The sequence below is a fragment of the Schistocerca nitens genome, chromosome 8, assembly GCF_023898315.1.
Source record: "Schistocerca nitens isolate TAMUIC-IGC-003100 chromosome 8, iqSchNite1.1, whole genome shotgun sequence".
NCBI lineage: Eukaryota > Metazoa > Arthropoda > Insecta > Orthoptera > Acrididae > Schistocerca > Schistocerca nitens.
In genome coordinates, this window is record NC_064621.1 from 487,518,361 (window position 1) to 487,541,309 (window position 22,949).

Consider the following 22,949-nt stretch of genomic DNA (forward strand, 5'->3'; position numbering starts at 1 on the left):
GCTAGATTTCAAAGCAACACATTTTCAAAATCATAAAAGCATCAACAATATTATCACGAAGGCATACATTTACTCAGAAACTGACAAAGACAGCATTGACAATGTATTCAGTCTGAAGGGGGAAAAGATTTTATTACAGTTGCATAGCCTGGATTTTCATTTGTCTTATTGCTGCTAATTTCTTGAAGTTGATTTGCACATAATTACAGTTGTATTTTTGTTGATATAAAAGCAGTTTTTGCTGATTTTTCTTTCTGTATACTCATTAAAATCACATTCTATCACGTATATGTGCATGAAAATTAATAACTTCAAGTGATTTTTTTCATCCATAAGCAGGCATGGGTCTAAAATGAAACTACACTATATAGATTCTGAAGTTTAAGGAAGACTCTATCTAGATACAGCAAGATTAAAAAACACAGATTTGAAATATGGCCCCCTTCCCCTCCTCCCCACTGAATAGTACCCAATAATTGGCACCCAAACATTTTCCTCAATTCTGCAGGTACACATATTTTGATGGAGAAGGACGCAGACTGTTGTGCAACATTCACAAGAAGACAGCAGGGCTGTCATATTACCAATTCTTGGATGAATCCATCCATAACCCTATAATTTATAGCTGGTTAAAAATGACTCATCAAGTCACACAATGTATTTTTGTCATTCCTGAAGACACAAAGCTGTCACCAGATGAATTTAATAATCCAACCAGCAATATGTTTTCAGCAAAAAAAGTTATATATAATTTTTTTCTATATTTAAACAACTTTTTGTGCTGAATACAAATATATGGCTAGGTTTTTAAATTGAGTACCTTTCATAAAAGTAAACTGGCACTTTAGCATGGGTGCAGACTTGGGATCCTTATTTATGAGAGGACATGAATGAAACCAAAGGAAGTTCTGAGCTGAAACTTTGTACATATCCATCAAAGACATTGTGGAACCTTTACATGAAATTCCATTAGGTTCTGCGGTCTTTTTCTGTCTACAAACTGTAAACACACTCTATCAATGCCTATTTTATTTTAATATTTTATTTTTATGGAAAACCCATTTACAATCTCCCCCTACCCAGCCTCTCATCAGCAGCCCATAAGAATTATGGGCAAGTGTGACATTTTTAACTCTTGTGTTAATTTCAGTAACTTGACTGAACTTTGCCCATCTTCAAATATAGATTTTTTGTTCCTTTTGGTGTACATCTTACATTTTATTATTATTTCCTACATTCTCCTGCCTTTCAATGAAAGAAAATCTCTTCAGCTAAGAATTTAATTGTGATTTTTAATTTGGGTGTGTTGTCAGCCCAACTCCAACTGCTATTATTTTAGTGGGTAGTAAAGTAGATACTCAACTTATTCACAGTATTTTCACACACTAGCCAAAGAAATTATTTGGCTCAATTCTGCATGCAAGCAGCACTTGCAAATATAGAGACAACAAAGGCATAACTTCTCAATCATTGCACAGTAAAGAACGTTTCATGAAGATTTTTGCCTTTCTCCTTATTAACATCCCTATCATGATAAATGTTGGAGCAGGGCTGGTGGATACAGTCAGAAGGGGGGGGGAGGGAAGTCGAGGGAGGGAGAGGGAGGGGAGGGGAGAGCGAGGGGGAGGTGGGGAGGTGGGGGGCGGGGAGAGAGAGAGAGAGAGAGAGAGAGAGAGAGAGAGAGAGAGAGAGAGAGAGAGTAGCGAGTGTCATCAGGGTACACAAGTGTGGAAAAATACTTGAACACCAAACTTTGTTTATTACTTGTGTGTGCCATTTCAATGCTGACCCTTTTTTCCCCCTTGTAAAGTGTAAGAAATAAAGTAGGAAGCACTTTATTTGTATTTGTGTATCATTCTTTTCTCCCCTTAGTGTCCCCTCCATTCAAACAAGTGTTTAAAGGAAACAAAAATTTCATAAGAAAACATACCTCTCTGTCACCAATGAGTACATTAGTATCCTGGCTGTAAGAGCGTATCATTGAGGACCTTGATTTACTTCGACTTGTATGTTCTTCCGGCCAACTGTCAAAATTAACAAATATATTTAAAATACATTTTACATAACTTTAAGTATTTGTCTCTTACCATCAACACACTAGTAAGAGATATTACTATTCTAATAAAAGCACTGACGAAAATGGCACACTGGTTGAGACATTAGACTCGCATTCCAAAGGAAGGAAAGAAAATTACAGTTTATGTCCTATTTATGATTGTGTTTCATGTCCTGTTATTATTGTGTTCCATCTCTCAATGGAACACAAGCTCAGACTGGGGAAGGAAACTGGTTGTATCTTTTCATAAAGAAATCACATTGGCATTTGGCAGAAGTCACTGAGTGAAAAATGAAAACTTACTAGAGGGTGGAATATCAACTGCCCCTGAATGTGGATCCATAATCCTATCACTGTTCGTAATCCCAATGGAGTGTGGTCAAAATTCTTATTCCATGTTTACATTTGCTGTAATTATACTAAACTGCTTAAAGTGAATAGTAATATGGTTCCTTAAAAGAGACTTGGCCAATTTTATTCTATGTCTTTGTTCAACCCATGTTTGTCTTCCATATTGCATCATCTTGTTGTCAATGAGATGTTAAACTCTACTCTTCTTTCTTTCCTTTTTTCCATAAAAGTACAGACCATAAACCAGATACTGTGAAGAATTCCACATATCCCATTATTGCAGGGCACAGAAACAGTATCCATAAAGTAATGACCATGAGTGCAAGTTAGTTTAATATTAATGTAAAGTGCAATTTAACTTATTTTTTTGTTTGTTCCATGTCTGACATGCATTAGGAATTTGGTCAGTGAGGTGTTTTTTAAATGTTCATCATTAACAGCTTTGATTATACACCTTTTATTACCACAAGGAGACCGTGGATCCTGCTCTAGATTTATTAATTAAAATAATCTTTGAACAAAGAGCTTTAGTAATTTAAAGCAGAGATCAAAAGAAACTCTTGTGCACACTCTTGATCATTAATGCATGTGTGTGTGTTTTTGACAAAGGCCTTATTGGCCGAAATCTTATTGCATGCCAAGTCTTTACTGTTGTGTCTATCTGCGACACAGTATCTCCACTGTATGGTAAGTAGCAACTATCTTTTTCATAACATTTTTGTAAAATTTGTAGAGTTAAGTGGAGATATAGTTATTGCCAGTAAATAAATTTACACTTTTTCATAAATTATTTGTAATATGTTTAAAACATCACTAGTGACTGTAATTAGTGATTATTTTATCAGAAGTACTAAAACTAAGTTTTTTAATACAATTGTAATTTGTAACTGTAATTATTAAGATTTGATTGTAAATGAAGTCCCATGCTTCTGGACAGAGTGTAGGTGAACAACGCAGGAGACCCGCACCCGCCCGCAAGGTCTTAATGGAGGTGGTTTGCCGTTGCCTTCCTCAGACTCTAATGGGGATGAATGACTATATGTACAAAGAACAAACTGGGATAAAATTCCAATTGTTGATTCCAACAATCATAAATAGCTAACTGCTATTATTGTAACTGCCCAGGCCCTGCTATGCCAGTTCAGAGTCAAGCCATCTGTAGCCGTGAATATGGAGCAGCTATGATTCAGTTGCTTTAAACCTATAAGCTTCATGGTGATATACTGACAGTTGGATGCAAATGATGTTGGTGGTAAATGTGGTGATACGAGATTCATTAATATTTTGTAAGGTGTTTGTTAGTGAACAAAATTATTATTTACGTCATTCCTCATTATTTCAGTAATTTTCTTAGTTTTCTGTACAGAAACATTTACAAATTTTAATTGCAGTTGGTATTATACAATGGCTCAGGAAGAAAGATATTGGACATGACAATGTTCCAATGCTTTTTAAAAAAATCATTTGTGAAAAACATAAAGAGAGAAAGAAATGTGCCTTAATGGACATGTGTTATGTTTCCTGATATCCCAAAGATATAAAAAATTGAATAGTTGTACGAAGCGGATTGGTGCACTGAAAAATATTCAAGAAAATAATGATTGTAGAAAATCTTCGCATGTTAATGAAACTAGTTTCACCTTTAGCTGTTCTGGAGACACTAAATACATCTCTTCAGGAATTAGGAGGGTCCCCTGTACATAGTAAAAACTTCAGACGAAGCAATATTCCACCAAAAAATGAAAAACCACTGAGCTAGTACTAAATAAAAACCACACACACACACACACACACACACACACACACAATTGTTTGCTAATGCATAGGAGTCCTCAGAAAATGAATGTGTAATTGAAAAAGTCTGTAATAGGTAACCTGAAAGCTAGTTTTTGTTCAGGTAGTAGGAAAAAGAAAGTAATGCTACTAAGTTGTTTGCCTGAAACTTGGGAGTACTAGGAAGATAATGCATAAATTCAATGCTCCCCACTACACGGTACACCAGGCAAAAAGGCTTTTGAAGGGAAGAGGGATATTAATAATATTATGAGAAGGAAAGTTGCTACTCACCATATAGCGGAGATGCGGAGTCGCAGATAGGCACAACAAAAAGACTCTCACAATTATAGCTCTTGGCCATTAAGGCCTTCGTCAACAACAACAACACACACACACACACACACACACACACACACACACACACACACACACACAGAGAGAGAGAGAGAGAGAGAGAGAGAGAGAGAGAGAGAGAGACTGCAGTCTTAGGCAACTGAAACCACACTGCACATACTGAGGTATATTAGAAAGTCCTGATCAAAAACTGGAAAACACTTTGTCACAAGAAGTTGTGAAAACAGTGCATAATTATTTTTATGAGAATGAAAAAAATAAACAGAGTAAAGCCAGGGAAGAAAGACTATGTAACTGTGAATGGGCGAAGATGGTGATAGAACAATAATATCCAAAATACTTATTTTGTACAATTTTAAAGCAGCCTATAAAAGTTTCAAAGCTAAATTACTAACAATGAAGATTGGGTTTTCTAAATTTGCAGAACTGTGCCCAAAACACTGCATTTTAGCTGGTTATAGTGGAACACACACAGTATGTGTTTGCACTAAACATCAAAACATCATCAAACTAATGATAGAAAACACTACACTTGGCCTCTTATAAATACTGGCAAAAATGCTGTGCAACCCAGTATCATTCCACTGCATTATGGGAAACTGTAGTTCTTGCCCATGAAATAAAAAGAACAAAAAAAGTGCATTTGATGATAATGTGGTTGAAAATATCACTTTTCAACAGTGGTTCGCAGTAGACAGACGCAACTTAGAAATCATGCAGAACACCTAATCAAAGTTCACTGAAATTTTTTCTGAAAAACTACATGCAGTAGTATTCCATGATTTTCTAGCAAAGCAGCAAAAGCTCTTTTCTACATGGAATCAAGGAAAACTTGAACAAAGGCAAATGTGTTGTTATATCTGATTTCTCCAAGAATTACACTTTTGTGATATAAGATAAGGCCCAGGGTTATCATTGGTCAAGTGATCGTGCAACATTGCACCCCTTTGTAGAGTATTACAAAGGAGACAACAAAACAGAGCAATAGAGTTATGTCATAATTTTTAACTGTCTAGAGCGTAATACTATAGCAGTCTACAGTTTTCAAAAAAAGCTAATTCAGTTTTTAAAAACAAAATTTCAGATATGCAGAAGATATACTACTGTTTGGATGGCAGTGCAGCCCAGTACAAGAATTTCTACCAAGTTTCATTGAAGTTTGAGATAGCGAGTAAAATCACTGTATTGATTCTACATGGAATTACCCCATGACAGATGTACCTTTGAGTTCTTAGGTCCTACACTGACTTTGACACCTCTCATGTACCGCCTTTATACCGTTACTCAACCTTTCACTTTTTTAATGCTCAATGAAATCCTACCTGCTCCATCATGTTACATAACTGTTTAGTACAAAGTGGGACAAATGGCCACAGCACAAAATACTACTGGACACCATATCACGCAATGCAAAGTCCTTCAAAATAATTACAGTCAATACAAGGGGACAAAGAAGCTGATTCTTGCTTGTGGCACCAATGCACAGGTATCTGGTTTAGGAATTCAGTAATGAACTGAACAGTAGCACTCCAGAAGCAATTTAATGATCAAAACTGTTAACAAACAATGATCATTTTCAAAGTCAAAACTGGCAAATACTGACAGAAGTAGAGAAGCTGTGGCAGTATAGGCAGATTCATGTGACTTCAATCTACTACACGATGATAAACTTCCAGTATCATTCAACGGTGCATGATGGTGGTATGGTTTTAATCAGGATCTCATCTTTGTGAGTAAACAAATAGCTCAGTTATCAGTGAGACTGGCATGTCCTTGGATGCAACCTGTCCCATTATGTGCTAGATATATTCTGCAATCCAGTCACAGACAGTTTAATTTTGAAGGAAGTATAATTTTAAGAAAGCAACACAGAGAAATTCAGCTCTGCACTGGACAAGAGCATCCTTAGTAATGATCCAATTCCAGAATCTGGTGACTCTTTAAATGTCATGAAGCATCGCCCCCCCCCCCCCCCCCCTCCCCATCCCACAAGGCTGCACATTACAATACATAAAGAGCCTGACTTTAGAAATTCAGGAATGTTTGGGAAAGTATCTTGATCTCGTCAATAATGATGCAGCTGGAGAAGATCTATTAACAGCACTATGCAAGAACAAGGAAGACACTCAATGTACATTGATGGAGTAGATAGATTTGAGCAAGAGGAGCCACAAAGGCTGGTGGCTGGTTTTCATTTGCAACCTAAAAGTCAAGAAAGATAAAGGAGTAAGGATCACTGCAGTGGCAAAACAAACCTACTATAATTTTACAGTTTGAGCCTGATGGTCACCCAAATGCAGTTACTGCTACGGAATGTAACTACAACAGACGCTCGTTAATGCAGTCATTCCTTGCACATATGGGTGCCAAATTAGTGGAAGTGCCAGATTATTGACAGTGTCTGAAATTTATTTTAAAAACATAGAACATATACTTTACTACGCCCAAAGACCTGCTTGAGGTCTAGCATAATGTTTCCTTTTAGAAGACATGATACTGAACTGTAAAGAAAGCCAAAATGTATAGCATTGTTCGACACTGTCGTTCACTAACAACTTTGCTGTGCACAATAATTCATTGTTGTGCACCATTTCAGATGTGGGTCAGATTACTGAGAGGCTAGACTACTGAAAGCTGGAGGTTGGTGGATTCTCCTTGCTAAAGTAAATGAAAGTGCTGCACAATTTCTTCTACAAACAGTAATGTTCACACAACAACCAGTAGTCGCACACAGAAAGCAAGATCAGTAGAACTTGCTGAAAAATAACTTTCGACATTTCTTAGGTCATATTCCTGAGGATAACTTTCTGTAACAAAGATGTTACGAAGACTCCCTGTTTAATATAGAAATGTTTTCCACTTACACTCTGTTCACTAAATGTATTTAATGGGACTGGGGATAATGGAGATGCAACAACAGCCAAATTAGGTCTTAGGAGTCACTAAGATTTTGTTTTCCTCCATCCAGCTCTCCTCTTCTCTCTCTTCTTCATTTATTGGGACAGTGGAAATCTGGTATGATTGACAATCAGTACACAAATTTGCTGACATAAGAACATGGCTTAGGGTAGTTATGTGGAATGTAACCTCTAACATCAGTTAGGAAGAAAGAAGAGAATGATGAAGTCAAAACAATTCAACAAGATATGCAAGAAAGCTACAGAAAAGAGAAGGAAGATGAGTGAGAACTGGCTGGCTAACAGGGAGAATAAGCAGAAAAGGGAACATCATCTCAACATCAGACAGTAGATAATGCAAATCCTGAGAACAGGGAAGAGAATATAATTAACCAGTTTGTTGAGGCAGAGTGCTACAACAAGAATTCAAGGCAACATTTCCAGTGCATCAAAAATCGGAAAGTGTATTTCAGAGCCCAAAGTTTTTCATTAGAGATAAGAATGGCAGCTTGATGAACAACAAGGTAAGAACTGTAGGAATAAGGAGACAATACTTCTCAGTACTTTTGAATCACCCAGACCAAGATGAGATGCTACCTGCAGACATCATGGAGGAAAGAAAAGATGAAGAAAAACAGAGAAGTGACTGAAGAAGATGTGAAGATTGCTATTAAAAGACTCAGAAACAACAAGACCCCATGAGAGAACACAACAGCAGCAGAATTAATCCAAGAGGGAGGGGAGAGCTTGCACTTATAGACATATAAACTGATCTAGCTCTTATGGAAGAATGAAACACTGCCAAAAGAATGGAAATTGGCCATAATACGTCTAATATACAAGGAAGAAAGCAATATGGAATGTGGTAACTACGGAGGCATCAGCTTGTCGAATGTAACCAACTATGTACTGTCTATCACTATCCTCAGAAAATTACAACCATTCATAGAGGACAACATGCAGGAATATCAAGCTGGCTTTCAATTAAACTGATTGACAATATCACATTCTCGCCATAAGACAATGTATGAAAAACAATGTGAATATGATAAAGATATCTACAGCCTGTTTGTCAATTTTCAACGTGCATATGGAGGCATCTGCAGGAATAGCCTGTACAATGCACTTTGTGTCTCCAGAATTGCTGAGAACCTAGTGAGAATGGTGCAAACTTTTAAGGATGGGTCAAGGGTAGCATTGTGTTTCTGAGGTCACAATGAAACATTTGAGACTGAGATAGATCTCAATACGAGGAAGGAAATGCAGTGGAAATGAAATGCATATAATACCTCAGGCACACATTCAGCTCAAAATCAGTATCAGCAAATATTAAGATGAGAATATATAACACTGTGATATGCCTAAACATTGAGCATGAATAAACAAGAAAAGGAAAAACTATTTATATTTAAAAGAAGAGTAATGAGAATGATATAGGGACCAATCTTAGATAAAGGAGGAGGAATGAGATATCTACCTCTTGATAAAACACCCACTATGACAGAAGCTGAAGAGCAGGAGAATCAAGTGGGCAGGCCATGGAGCCCATACACCAGACAACAGACAGATGAAGAAAGCACCTAAGGGGAAATCACACACTGAATGCCCTACAGGAAAACCTAGGCAGTACTGGATGAATGATCTGGTGAATAACCTGACAGCCCTCAGACTTCAAGACCCCTGGAAGAAACGAGCACAAAACAGAAAGGAATGGAGACAGTTTGTGGAAGCAATGCGTTGTCTGCACTGGGTGTGCACGCAGACAAGGAAAAAAATTCTCGCATTTCCCAGTTAAAAATATACTTCCTCCATCTTAAGTGACAGTATACTATTCCTCGGAACTGTAAAACTTATCAATCCTCTGAATGGTTATGGTTTTACACACTGGTGTAGAATTTCCCATCACTTTAGAAAACGAAACTCACGGAAAAAAAACAGGAAAGATGTCTGATGTGCAGCAACATATACACTGCATATTTTCGTATTATAAAAGTATAAATTCGAATTCCACCAAACACCGCATATTACTTTGTGAAGCATTGAAATCGAGATTGCAATGCGCTTTTGTAAGCCAGTCATAGCTCAAGGCACGTGATCTCGCCAGCCGATGACAGCGGATATTCAGAGCGTAGGACACATGATGTAAGTCAGCCAATAGCAACATCACTGTTAAGTAGTTAGAACATACAAATAGGAAAAGGTGCTGGTTTAAATTAATATACATAGTGTTGCTACAAGAAAAGTAAAGCTTTCACATATAATATTGGTCTCAAAGATTAATAAGCTGCAACAGAAGCTAAGCTTTTCACATATAATGTTGATCTTTTTTGTATGTCTTAAACTTTAAGATACATCACACAAACGTGCCATTAAAATTTTTAACAGCGACATAAATGTCCGATCTTCTGGGTTCAAAATTATTCTAAATGGTCGTCCTCAAAGAGTTGATTTTAAAATTAGAGTCAAATGCTCTGCCAGAGAGCGCCATATAACAGGTGTCACTGCACTAACGCAGCTAAGATGATGCAGAAAGCCCTTATGTTCATATGTGTAAAACGTTAAAAGATCTTACATTATGTTATAAAAGAAACAAGACATTAGAGAATACTCCAAGAGCATCGGAATTTCGTGAACCACACAAAATGCATAATTCAGATTAAAGTGCACATTCATGTCCAAATTCGGACGTAAATTTTCTTGGTGTACCAGTACTGTATTATCTCATGTTTGGTTCTTTACTATGGCATAAAGCCATACGTGCTAGTAGATGAAAACATGCACTTGAAATGTAGTGAACAGTTGAAAGTAGGCAATGGTGTGGAATTAAACACTTTGTTTCAAATAAATTGACTGCCTCAATGGAAAAGATTAATAAAAGCCAAATTTCTTTAGCAAATCGACAAAAATAACTTCATTGTTCTGTAAGGCGATTAATGCTTGACTGTCAAAAAGGTGGAAATAAAATAAAATCTGAAACTAATAACAAATTTTAGCCTTCTGTAATTACGTGAATGTATTTTAATTCACTTGATAGCTCCCAGCCCCAGAAATCTGTTTTGTTTTCATTTGACGTAAGAGCTATAAACGACAAGATGTGAAACAAATACTAACAAAGAGATAGAGGGGCTGGCCAGTATTTACCTCAGCTCAGTACAGCCGATAGATACACAAAATACAGAACCGAAAATTTATGTTCCTAGCTTTTGGAACAAATGTTCCTTCATCAGGGATGAGAGAGGGGAAAGAAAGGGAAGAAGGGAAAGTAGATTCAGTTACTCACAACCCAGGTTATGAAGCAACAGGGAAAGGAAAACAGGGAGGGTAGCAGCCATGCCTCCATCCTTGCTACCCTCCCTGTTTTCCTTTCCCTGTTGCTTCATAACCTGGGTTGTGAGTAACTGAATCTACTTTCCCTTCTTCCCTTTCTTTCCCCTCTCTCCTCCCTGATGAAGGAACATTTGTTCCGAAAGCTAGGAACGTAAATTTTCGGTTCTGTTTTTTGTGTATCTATCGGCTGTACTGAGCTGAGGTAAGTACTGGTCAGCCCCTCTATCTCTTTGTTAGTATTTGTTTCACATCTATAAATGACAAGGACACATCACAATCACTAAATGTAAACACGGGTCGTGTGGAGACTACCCACCTCCCCAATACAACTCAGACTGCTCCGTGCATCAGCCCTGGACCTACGATATTTCCAAACCAGGCAATACTAGATAGTGGCACCTCCCGCCCCCTCAAGTGTTTGAGGTAGATATATATAATCTTGCTACAGCTTTACGTGGTGTGTTTTCCTTTCTGGAAAAGGATCTATTACCTCATCAAAGTTCGTCAAATGTTTTGCTACATGAAAAAACAAAATGACACTGTCTAATACTGAAAAGCTATATGCGATTGCAGGCTTTCTCAGCTTATTTCAGCTACGAAATCTTCACGGGTTATCAGCCAAGTGGCGTTGTTTTCTAGTCGCAATGTTTCAACGGATTGCATATCCATCATCTTCAGGCATATCCATCATCTTTGCCTTAAGATGATGGATACGCAGTCCACTGAAATGTTGTGACTAGAAGATGATGCCACTTGGCTGATAACTCGTGAAGATTTCATAACTGAGAAAGCTGTTAATACAAATAGTAGCCGAGACTGTTGTGGTTGATCGACCTGATTACGTGTATTTTGTAATTGTCTGCTAGATAAAATGAGATAGGCCTGCCTAATATTGCAGCAATTGTAACATACACCAAATAAACTAGGCTGTTTTGGCACAAATGGTCATTTTTATAACAAGACAGAATATAATTCATGAAGTACCAATATCAAATGCCTATAAGGCCTACTACAAGCAAAAAGTTTTATGTTAGGAAATAGTTCCACATTTCATTCATACGCTCCAGCTTCTGAAGCGTGAGATCAAAAAGCAGTAGTATGAAAATTTTATATAAATTTGGAATTGTCATATTCTTCCATAATTTGTGTGAGGATTCTTCTCCTTCCTCATTCTAACAAACCATCTTGTCATCACTAATTCTGTAACAATTCCTGCCAGTGTCAAAACTTATTCTCCAGTAACTTCACTAACCCGGACACGATCACTGGTTTAGTTATCTTGCGTTTATTCTCCGGTTAGGCATTATTATGTGTTCGTACCACACATTTTCCGCGCTAATCCCAGAATAGAAATTAAGCAGCTGGTAGCTGGGGCCTGTACAACTGGCTCTTACTAGTGTAGCAGTCTGGTCAAAAAATTTCTGTCAAAATTTCATTTTCTTGGATACACTGAGAATATAATATGTAATCTTTCTTATCTGTTATTCCTGTTAGTCATTTATTTCCACTCTGGTAGTCTGAATCTATGGATTTTGCTAGTAATTGTAACAACGCTGATCATTCCCAAACCCAGTCAACCACATAAACAGCGATAGGCATTCACCCTTTTGGCTTTATTCCAGTCAGCTTGTATAGCCCCGTCCCCTTTTGTCTGCAGGAAAGTTTATTCCTAAATGCGATGGGGATTCCCCTGGCAGACATCACGTACACTGTGCACGCATAAAAAGATCAACTTATGATTCATTCAGAAATCAATTTAGAATTTGTTCAAAAACCAGCAGGGATGCATTTCAAAATCATACGAGTAATCGATAGACCAACATGCACAGGATGTTTGGCGCTTTGTGAAACAAGGTCTTTTTCCTCAAGAGTATGAATCCCCCCCCCGAAATTGCCACCCCAGTTTGATCCCCGACCCTTAGATCCGAGCCTGTTGCGCATGCGTGAATCTGGCAGCTTAGGTGAGCCATTAAAATTTTTCCGGGTAGCATTTGGCTGCTTGCTGCTATTGCTTATACAGCTAACTGCCACACTTCTGTAGCCAGAAGCAGGACAAGGTATTACTCATACATGACTCAGCTGCCACAACTGGGCATGCGCATGAGCTCACTCACAACTGCTCGAACAAATCTAATGTAAGCAGTTGCGATGTCATGCTCATCAGAGACACTTTGTTGTTATGAAGCATTGCATAGTCTTCCTAAAGCCTTTGACACATTTTACTGTTGGCAGACACTTGTATGAGCAGTGTTTTGTTGTTGTATATGGTGCATTTCCTTTGCAACTTGATTCTCGTTTTTTTCTTCTCTTGTTCATGTTTTATTGCTGCAGTATTATTTTGCAGTAGTGAGATGCAGTAATATCCTTTGTTTGAGTACTGGTTCTTACCAGTCAAAGTCACAAAAATTGAAAACAAGAACAATGAAAAATTCATAGAATTCTAAAAAATTCCGGTTTTCTCCCGGATGAAAAAATTCCCAGGTTTTTCCCGGATCTACCAGGTCGTATACACCCTGTCTGCAGAGCCTGTGACCGCTGGAAATGTATGTATGTAACATCAGTTAATAGAAACCTCTATTTATCCACTAGGGCCACCTAAGATAAGACAACATAATTAAGTCTTGTTGACAGAACTCAATTGTCTGGCTGGGTCTAGTCTTACCTATCCAATACCCCAGAGAAAGAAAATGCTAAAGCTTTACTCAAGATATAGATTTTTTTTTATTAGTCTCTCACATTATATATCCATACCATTATTAGCCTCCAATGACACTGACACACAAGAAGAAAGATATATGATTCTGAACATCACAGAAGAGTCGTTAAGTATTTATTACTTCATAAGGAAGAAATATCTGGTCCCAAATGCAATGTCACATTTCATTAATGTTTAGACACTACTGAAGAAGACAAACACAGGCAACACCTCTCTACTGACTTCAATAATTCAACCTAAAGCTAGTTACCTCAAATAAAATTACCATCTTAAAGTATGATTAGTAGATGACATGACTTACTAATGTAATAGTAAGGTATTTAAAATCAAAGAGACGTCCAAACAAATGTCAACAAATCATACAAATAAAATTGCAAATTTTGTTTGCCTATTCTCATTTTTTGAAAATAAAAATATTTAATACGCAGATTTCAAGAAGCAATTATGAATTTCAATAAATGAATATGAAGTAAAAGAAAATAAATTTATGAGAACTTACGAAAGTGCTGTGGATTATCGTTATCATTTTGTTTGAGAATATCATGAGAGAATTTGGTATTATAAAACAGATCAAGTATTCAATACTGAAACTACATTTACTGCATCCTGCCTACCTGTCAGTGCCTATGGTAAAATGTACATTGCCAGCTAAACTCCTAGAATCAGCCTGGAAATCATCATCCTGTTCTTGTTTTCCTGCCTCACTGCCAGATGAGTCTCCTGTTTCCTTCCACTGCATATTGTCTGCGATACCTGAAAAAAAAATTGCTGCAATCACAGTCTTTATTTTACAATCTAAAACAGTATAGTTATCAAGCCACGAAGCTCACATTTAATAGAAACTGTTTTAAAAGTGGTGCCAGACAGCTCTTATCAACTGTGAAGTCATTACAGAGGTTATAGTACTACAGTAACCAGGATACTTTAATACTGTTTAGTGCATTTCAGCCCACTCCAGTTCGTTGTTATAAAAATTTAAGCTAATTCATTTGAGAAAACAAATTATATAGAAATAGAACATACTAGGACATACAAACTCAGGGACAATGCATAAAGAAACACTGTGACATACAACCTACTGAAAACACGACTCAGAAAAGATGAAAAAACTATTGAAAATGAGCATGCAGTAAAACAAAGACAATACTATTCCAGTTATCAAGCTGTTAATACACATATCAGAACATGGGATGCCCTTGCAAAACACCAATATATTTGAAGTAGTACTAATAATGTTTCTGGGATGTGAAAATTCTAAACTAATTTTGAACTGTCAATAAAAACTGTGTAGCACTCTGAACAAGGACATGTAATGGTGGGCACATTTGGTATTTCATTTCTGTGAAGTGCTCAGTACTCCTATAAAAAAAAAAAACACATTTAGCGTATTAGTCAGCGAGGGCAGTAAGAAAAATATAATTGAGCCACTGCTGACAAAACAATGATCCCATTCTTTAAAATCTAATACTATACTGTGTGTTTTAATAATACATTAAAACCTGACATAATCTTAATTTGCAACAATATGAAAATACACAGCCCATAAAGTGGAATAAAATAAATATTTGCAAAAATTTTAGCATCCAGAGAATAGTGCAAATGCAATCGAAACTCAGAAGATATGTAGTATGAAACACTGGCAACAGCTGATTAAGACTGAAGGGAGATGGCACAATATAGACCTAAAAGCGACCTACCAAACACAACCAGAAAAATCAGTTTTCCATCCACTACAATCAAGGATATGCCACCAAATTATATGGAAACATAAAAGTAGGTGTCGGTATCCCTTGTCGCCATCAAACAACACAGTAACAGCAGCTAGTGAGACTGGAGCAGAAACATCAGTCTCCAGGAAATGGATCTGTCATACTACAACATTTCAGCTTGTGCATGGTATGATGTTAAAATAATGTGTGTGTGTGTGTGTGTGTGTGTGTGTGTGTGTGTGTGTGTGTGTGTGTGTGTGGACCATAAAACTTTGTTCAGAATGCAACTTTTCATAGATGACAAGGTCATTAAAAATAGCCAACCTTAGGAAGGATAGGACAGGCAAGCAAACTGGTCACACCATTTTAAAAGGAACTGAACCAGCAACTGCATTTAATGATTTTGGGAACCATAGAAAACCTAAATCTGGTTGGTCAAAGACAGATCTTAAATCTCACTACTCTCGAATACAAGTCCAGTGTCTTGAACACTGTGCCATCTCACTCGGTGAAGCTGCAGCACTTCGAACAGATGAGGAACAAGCTTCAATGCCGGTTTGACACTGCCAACTATGGGATGGAGTGGTGACATGTATACTATTCATTTACTTGTCAAGTTCAGTAGATCTCATCAAGAAGGAGCACCCTCAGGGATGTAGAATTAATCAAAGTATACATTAGCAAAAGACAAGGGAACTGCTAAAATGTAATTTGTATACTGTTTTAATAATGAACTATCACTATACTGCTTAATGCTATTCTTGCATAAGATAGCAAAATGCAATTGAGTAAATTCGAAAGAAATATGCTATTTGGAAAGGGTGGGGGTGGGGCGAGAGAGAAAGAAAAGCTGATGGCTCCTCAATTATACAAGGGCAGATCAAAGATAAATGGGATTTTATTTTTTATCTATTGAAAAACTCAAGACAGTTATAATTTATTTTTCCACATAGTCTCCTGCTTTGGAAATGCATCTGTCCCAGCGTATGGGCAGCTTTTTGACAACCTCATCATAAAAAGAACTGGGTCATGTCACCAGCCAGTTGCGCACGTCATCTTCCACTCTCTCCGTCATCTTCAAATCGTCATCCTTCTGGAGCTTCTTTAAGCAGTCCGAATGGAAATCGCAGGACGATAACTCCTGGCTGTAAGGAGGATGATCAAGTGTAGTCCAGTGCATTTCCTGTAGCTTGGAGAAAGTTAGAGCTGCAGTATGGGGTTGTGCATTGTCGTGGAGGAGGATGACCTGCCGAATCGATTGGTCTCGACTTTTGCGGCGATATGCAACTCTTGCCTTGTTCAACAGTTTGCAGTAATAAGCAGCACTGATTGTGCATCGCTCATGCAAAAAATCAGTCAGCAAAATGCCTTGCTGATCGAAAAAAATGGTTGAAAGAACCTTGCCTGCTCACAGTCAAGTCTTGGCTTTCACTGGTGCTGCCTCCCCTTTCCTCTGCCACTCCTTACTGGCTTGTTTGGATACTGGAGTGTAGCAGTAAACCCATGTTTCATCGCAAGAGATGATCTGACTCAAAAATGCATCACCTTCTTCCGCAAACCTTGCTGTAAGCCTCTGACAGACCTCCGAAGGTCTAAACTTCAGATTTTCGGTCAAAAGTTTAGGAGGCCATCTGGAACACACTTTAAGGAACTATGGGGCATTTGTGATGATTGCTTGACAGCTCCCATAACTGATTCCGACTTTTTGTGGAATTTCTGATACTCTCACCCATCGATTGTCATCAATAATGTCTTTAACCACACGGATATTTTTGTCTGTAATGCTGGTCCACGGACGACGTTCATGTTACTGATTTTCCACACGTTCTTGTCCTTCCTTGAACTTTTTATGCCAGGCAAACACATACGTCCTTGATAATGTTTTATCACAGAACTGTGCAGTCAATCTTTGGTAAATTTCTGTTGCTGTAACTCCTTCATGAGCAAGAAATTTGATAATTATGCATTGTGCAGTGGGAGAGTGCACCTAGCGCTCAGACATGGTGAGTGTTACTGATGAAACGGCGGGAAATATCTAACAGCTCACGGTCCCGTCTAAGCATAGCAGAAGTGCAGGGCCAGTCCTACCAACTGTTGATGTTCAGGAACAAAAATCCCCTTTCTTTTGATCCCCCCTCGTACATACAGCTAATGCTTACTTGCTATTGGAAGCTCATTATTTACTTGATTACAGTGGTATCTTTTGACAGAAAATATTTACTTACATCTGTACAAACCAAGCCTATTTACAGTACATTTCCACTTGGCTTGTAGCTTTACTACACACACTGCTACTTGCCCCGTAGCACAGAATTTTTCAATCCCTGAATCCAGATATCCTGATAATTAGTAGAAAGTATGGCTAATGAGGTACATTTGTGATTTTCTTTTGGATTGGTTGGATTCCCAATTTCTTGCTGTATGTTAGATGGAAGTTTGTTGAATATTAAGCCACCGAAGTACGTCTACACCCTAATAACCCCTACAGAAATGAGGTCAAGTCTATATGAAAATTATTGTCTTGTGACAATCTGACTGACAGTTCTGCTGAAGCTGATTTTTATTATCAGCAACAAAAACTAAATAAAGCATAAATGTTTTGGGCATTCAGTGCAAAACCTCCAAGACCCTTAAAAAGGTTCATTACTGACTACTGCTCAGGAAATACTTTATTAACTTTAGGTGCATTGCCCAAGAAGATAACCCTATACAAAAGCAGGTATTGGAAATATGCGAGATAAGCCAACATACTTGCCTTTCTCTCAACAGAATGAGAAATGTTTTTTGGGGCGAAGAACACTAAACAGAACTTCTTGGTCAGTTTATGTATGTATCAACTCCAATTTAACTTGTTATCCAATTGAACCCCCCACGGGATTTTACACAGTATGTTTCATTCAGTGTATGGTGATTAACATCTACTCCTGGTACCAATACCTAACTGAAACTTAATAATACCAGTCTGTGTGAGATTAAGACTTAAACTGTTAGCTATGAACCACTTGCAGGCCTGACCATCTAGCAACTAAGTTGTGTCTCCTAAGCTTGAGGCCCAGTACCGAACCTTGTGGCAACCCACATGTTATTTTCCTCCATTCCGAGGTTAGTTTCATGCCTGTGATACAGACTGACAATGAGGACCTTTGCTTGCTGTCATGAAAGTTATCTTTACAAATTTATTGGAAAATAAAGTAGCATGAAGAGCAAGAGTATTACTAAACCAAAGATAGCTAAAAATACATTAAATAAGGGGAGGTAAACATTAGCCTACAGTAAGACTGCAGTCGCCACAGGTGTGTGCATTTAGCTGTCTGTGTGGCTGCGGGTGTGAATTTCTATATTACTGCTAGAAAAGAGCTAGTGCTTGAAAGGTAGTGTGAAAGCTATTTTCTCTTATATGTTGCTGTGCTCCGTGCATCAATCTGCTATAGATAAGTGGTTGGATTTCACTTTGTTTATGTACTGCTCCAACCAGAAATTTCCATTATTGTTATGATAGTGAGAAAGCTATGTGAACACTGGAAAAAAATACAAAGAAGCAAGGAAAGTTAGGGACTAACATACCACTGATGAGAAGGTCATTAGAAAAACCATCCCTGCATTTGCCTCGAGTGACTTAAGGAAATCATGGCAGGCCTGAATCTGGTTGACCAGAGGGGGATGTGAACTACAGTGTCTCAAATGAAAAACTGAAATATTACTGCTTCATGGCTCGATAGAAACCACATATTTTGATGAGAAAAATAAATGTGATTAAAAGCAGTAATTATAAAATATATCCCCCTATCTTAAGCAAAAAGAGACATTATTAAACATAATAAACATCAGAATTTAAAAAATAGGCCTTTCGTAGCTTTTACTGATTCCCATAGGGCTTTCGTATAGTAAATTGGAAACTGATATATCACATTCCAAGAGAGGGTGAACTGATCAAAACTGTAGAAGACTGGTCCGAAGCTATATAAGAAGATTGCACATTAGTGAATATTAAAAAAGTAAATAAACAAACAAATACATAAAAATAAAATAATTGAGAAAGAACAGCTCCTTTTGTCAAAATTTTTCGAGATTTGTACCGAGTAGGACATCAATAGTTTAACACACATGGAGAAAAAGTTAATTGCATACTATTTCCTTGTGATGCTGCTTTACTGGTAGATACATGAAAAGTATGAACAGAAAGTTGTAAATATTGACACTGGCAATCAAACAGTAATAACTTAAGATAAATACCAATGAAACAAAACTGTTATTATTAGGTAAGAGTGGTAAACAAATCATTGAAAGTGTGGCACCTAAACACTACAACTGAATAGGCAAAACAGTTTTGTTGATTACGGTGTGCTACTCACGTTATACAACAAATGGGACTCATTAATCTTATTTATTCATTCCAGTTAATTTCAGTATTATGGAGCTTTTTAATGCTCAAATTGCTGAGTATATGCCTCAAATTTTAGAGAAGTTAATGCAGAGGTTTCAAGAGCCCATATGGGTTATCAATTTTCTGATCATGTTGTGACAAGTTAGAGCTTAAAGATCCAACTAAGCTCTGTTTCCGAGATAATGTGGCAAACAACAGTCACAGTGTATCACAATACACTTCTGGAAAGAATGGTCATCGACGGATTATAAACTTCCTCCCACAGCAAGAAAGGGAAAGTGGGTAACACAACAATTTATAGTGACTACACAGAGCACCCTCTCAAATAGAATCTGTGCACAGTGCCATAGCACATAGCTTTCAAGGAAAGATGTACTAGTATTGAGAATGGTTTCTTTAATATTCGGCTGAGTATATATTGTGTTAATTACATTCCAGTCTCAGCAATAATTCCCCTCTATAGCCTCTCTATCTCAGAGGAGCTAGCATCCCATGGCGAAGCCTCTACAGCATTTAGGAAGAAATGAGAAGTTGACACTCTGAGTCAGTACAAGAGGCATGCTGGTAAGGCATAATCTTTAGCAATCCCACATAAGAAGGACTCTGGATTATGACACAAAGTTTTAACTTAACACACGAAAATATCCTGAGTCTGAAGCATCCTTCTTTGAAGGAATTCTCCTTGTTTGTAACCTGGTATACTACTGCTGGTTATCCATAATAGCTTAGGTGTCATGCGGTAAAGATAAGCCCTCCTGCATTAAATGAACCTACAACATATAGGTCTAGTATTCTCTAGTTTAGAATTCTATTGGCATTAAGATTATGAATAATACCATAAACAAAGACAACAAAATTCAATGGATTACTGCTTATGAAACAGCTGAAATGGATAGAAACTGCTCATAGATCATTGACATTTGTATGGCCAGCAGATATTCTGTAGTATTTAATCAACAACACTACTGTTATTTATAATTAACTGTGGACCTTGTCTCCCTGCATCAGCTTTCACATAACCAACTATGGTAGCAGAAAACTATTGGGAACATGTGTAATACGGCTGTGTGTCCAAAGACATAGTGCAGGTGCATTAAAATACAGACTGATAATGTTAAATTAAAATGAAGTATTGATTGTTAAAATAAATTTCTTGGAAGGATTAGAGGTCACAGAAACGAAGTTATAATCAGGTGTAGGTCTGCTGGTAATGACTTGAGGATAATTGGAAGCGTTTGTTAAAAATGTCCTGAGAGTATGAGCAGAGCTCCTCCCACCAATTCGGATTTTCCTCGCAAGTCTTGTAATGTTCTGTCCATGGCTTCAACTGATTTTTTACGTGCCATTGTGCATTTATCCCAGAACTTGCTTTAGAAGTTCACCCCATCCAGATTCTCTTGAGATTTTACATGCCGGGAATTGTTCTTTGGCTATATTCAACAGTAGTTGTAGGGTGGAATGGGCAGTCCATCCGCCTTCTATAAGTGTGGCTGCAATGCCAGGTGATGCCAGTGCAAGTAGCATGTATTTCTGTCAGAAACAGATTTATTAGAAACTTTTTCCAGTGTTGCCTGGTGCGTCCAAGTGAATAATTAGACCAATGTTGTTGTCGCTCTGGTCCATGATAAAGTTATAAATTTCCTTTTGGTTGTCGTTGTTGTGAGCAATGTATTGAAGTACTTCACTCATGTTGTAGCTTTTTTAATTTTGAAGTTTAGCACACGGTATCATATTTTCATGATGCTTGCATCCCAAATTGTACTAAGGTCGGGTTGTTTACTGGTAAACATTTATCTTCTAGGTGAATGATTGTTTCATTGAAGATGTCATCGTTGACAGATGTTCAGCTAAGGAAGAGCTTGTCAGACTTGGTATAGTATGTCACCACTCATACTCTCTTTGAAAGAGTCCCAAAGATGTTTTGGAATTGATGGGTTCCATGTTGTTACAATTATGGCAAATAAGTCTATCATTTGTTTAACTGAGGTTGTCAGTGAGGCTTCTTGTAGTGTTAATTCAACAGTGGTTGTCGTTTTCTAGTACAGTGCTTCTCTGTATATCTAGAATAGGTAGCCTTTAATGAGCTTGAGATTTGTCAACATTCTCCAGATGTACTGCTACATGTTACACAGTTTGTGTTTGTGTATGGAAAACTGAAAATGTGTCATGCTGCTTTATTACTGTTGGTGTTCCTTTTTTAGTACATGAGGATCTCGTCGTTTCTGTTTTGCTGTTCGCTGTCTTTGGCTCTTTGAAATACTGCCACGTCACTGCCTTTGTTCACATACCTACAGAAATATTTGATGGATTTCAATGAATTGCAGTATTCTACATTTATGTGTGCTTTAAACATTTTTGGAAAGTACGTGTGTTATTTGGTACTACCCACTGATTATCTATTTCCAGTTTGTTGGTGCACGTATTCATATTTTTGCTGTGAAGCCATCATTTTTGGGTGATCATCATCTGTGTTTGGGATATCTATCAACTCCAGTTTGTGTGTCATCCAAGTATGGTTTTGGGCATTTTTTTGTTGTTGTACATTTCCCTCACTCATAAATGGCGAATTTGGGTTTAATGGCTCGCATGATCCATGAATCACATTTTTCATTATTATGTCGTACATGCCGAATCTTCTTGTTGATTGGAAAATTCAGCTTGGACGATTTTGTTGATATCTGTGGGGTGCATTCTGACGTGTAGCCATACGAGATTGTGTGAGTAAGGCAGTCCCTGTTTTTGTCATTTGACTGTGTACATCCAGCATCTAATGGTTCCAAAGATGTGATATTGTGCATTCTGACGTGTAGCCATATGAGATTGTGTGAGTAAGGCAGTCCCTGTTTTTGTCATTTGACTGTGTACATCCAGCATCTAATGGTTCCAAAGATGTGATATTATGTTATGACTTCAATAAATCTCATTTGTTTTTGTCGGAAAACTCGGGCTATTATGTCATGTCAATGCATGGGGGCTAGGCTGTATCTTAGGTGGTCTTTGATTTCTGGCCATGAATGATGAGCTGCATGTGAATATTATGAAGAGGTCAGGTCATCCATATTTTTTTTTATGTACATTGGGCACCTTGAGTGTATTTGCGCATGTGTCTCAGATTTCCTACGTATGATGAGGGTAAAACTACCTTTGTTCTGAGGTTGTCAATGTTTCCATCATTTATGACTGCACCTCTAAGGTGGATGTGTTCTTCCACGTGCAGTTTCTTCTGGTTCAGTCTTACGTAAACCATCCATTCTGCTTCTGTTTTTGCATACATATCTACCACGAATTGTTGGAATAACTGTCAAGTGTTGAGAATGTGACTGTATGTTTCATTGTCTCTGATCATTAAGAGGTAACCACTGAACTTCTTGGAAGTGAC

The 22,949-nt window shown here is 37.5% G+C and overlaps 1 protein-coding gene across 1 annotated transcript in view; it reads right to left on the minus strand.

Annotated features, from left to right (window-relative positions):
* LOC126198467 (stromal interaction molecule homolog) overlaps positions 1-22,949 on the minus strand; it is a 145,562-nt gene that overhangs the window by 8,401 nt on the left and 114,212 nt on the right. Inside the window, exons 12-13 of the mRNA XM_049934811.1 lie at positions 14,092-14,230; positions 1,931-2,024 (exon numbers count right to left, since the gene is read on the minus strand). Coding sequence (XP_049790768.1) covers positions 1,931-2,024; positions 14,092-14,230 — 233 coding nt within the window. The remainder of the gene's footprint in view (positions 1-1,930; positions 2,025-14,091; positions 14,231-22,949) is intronic.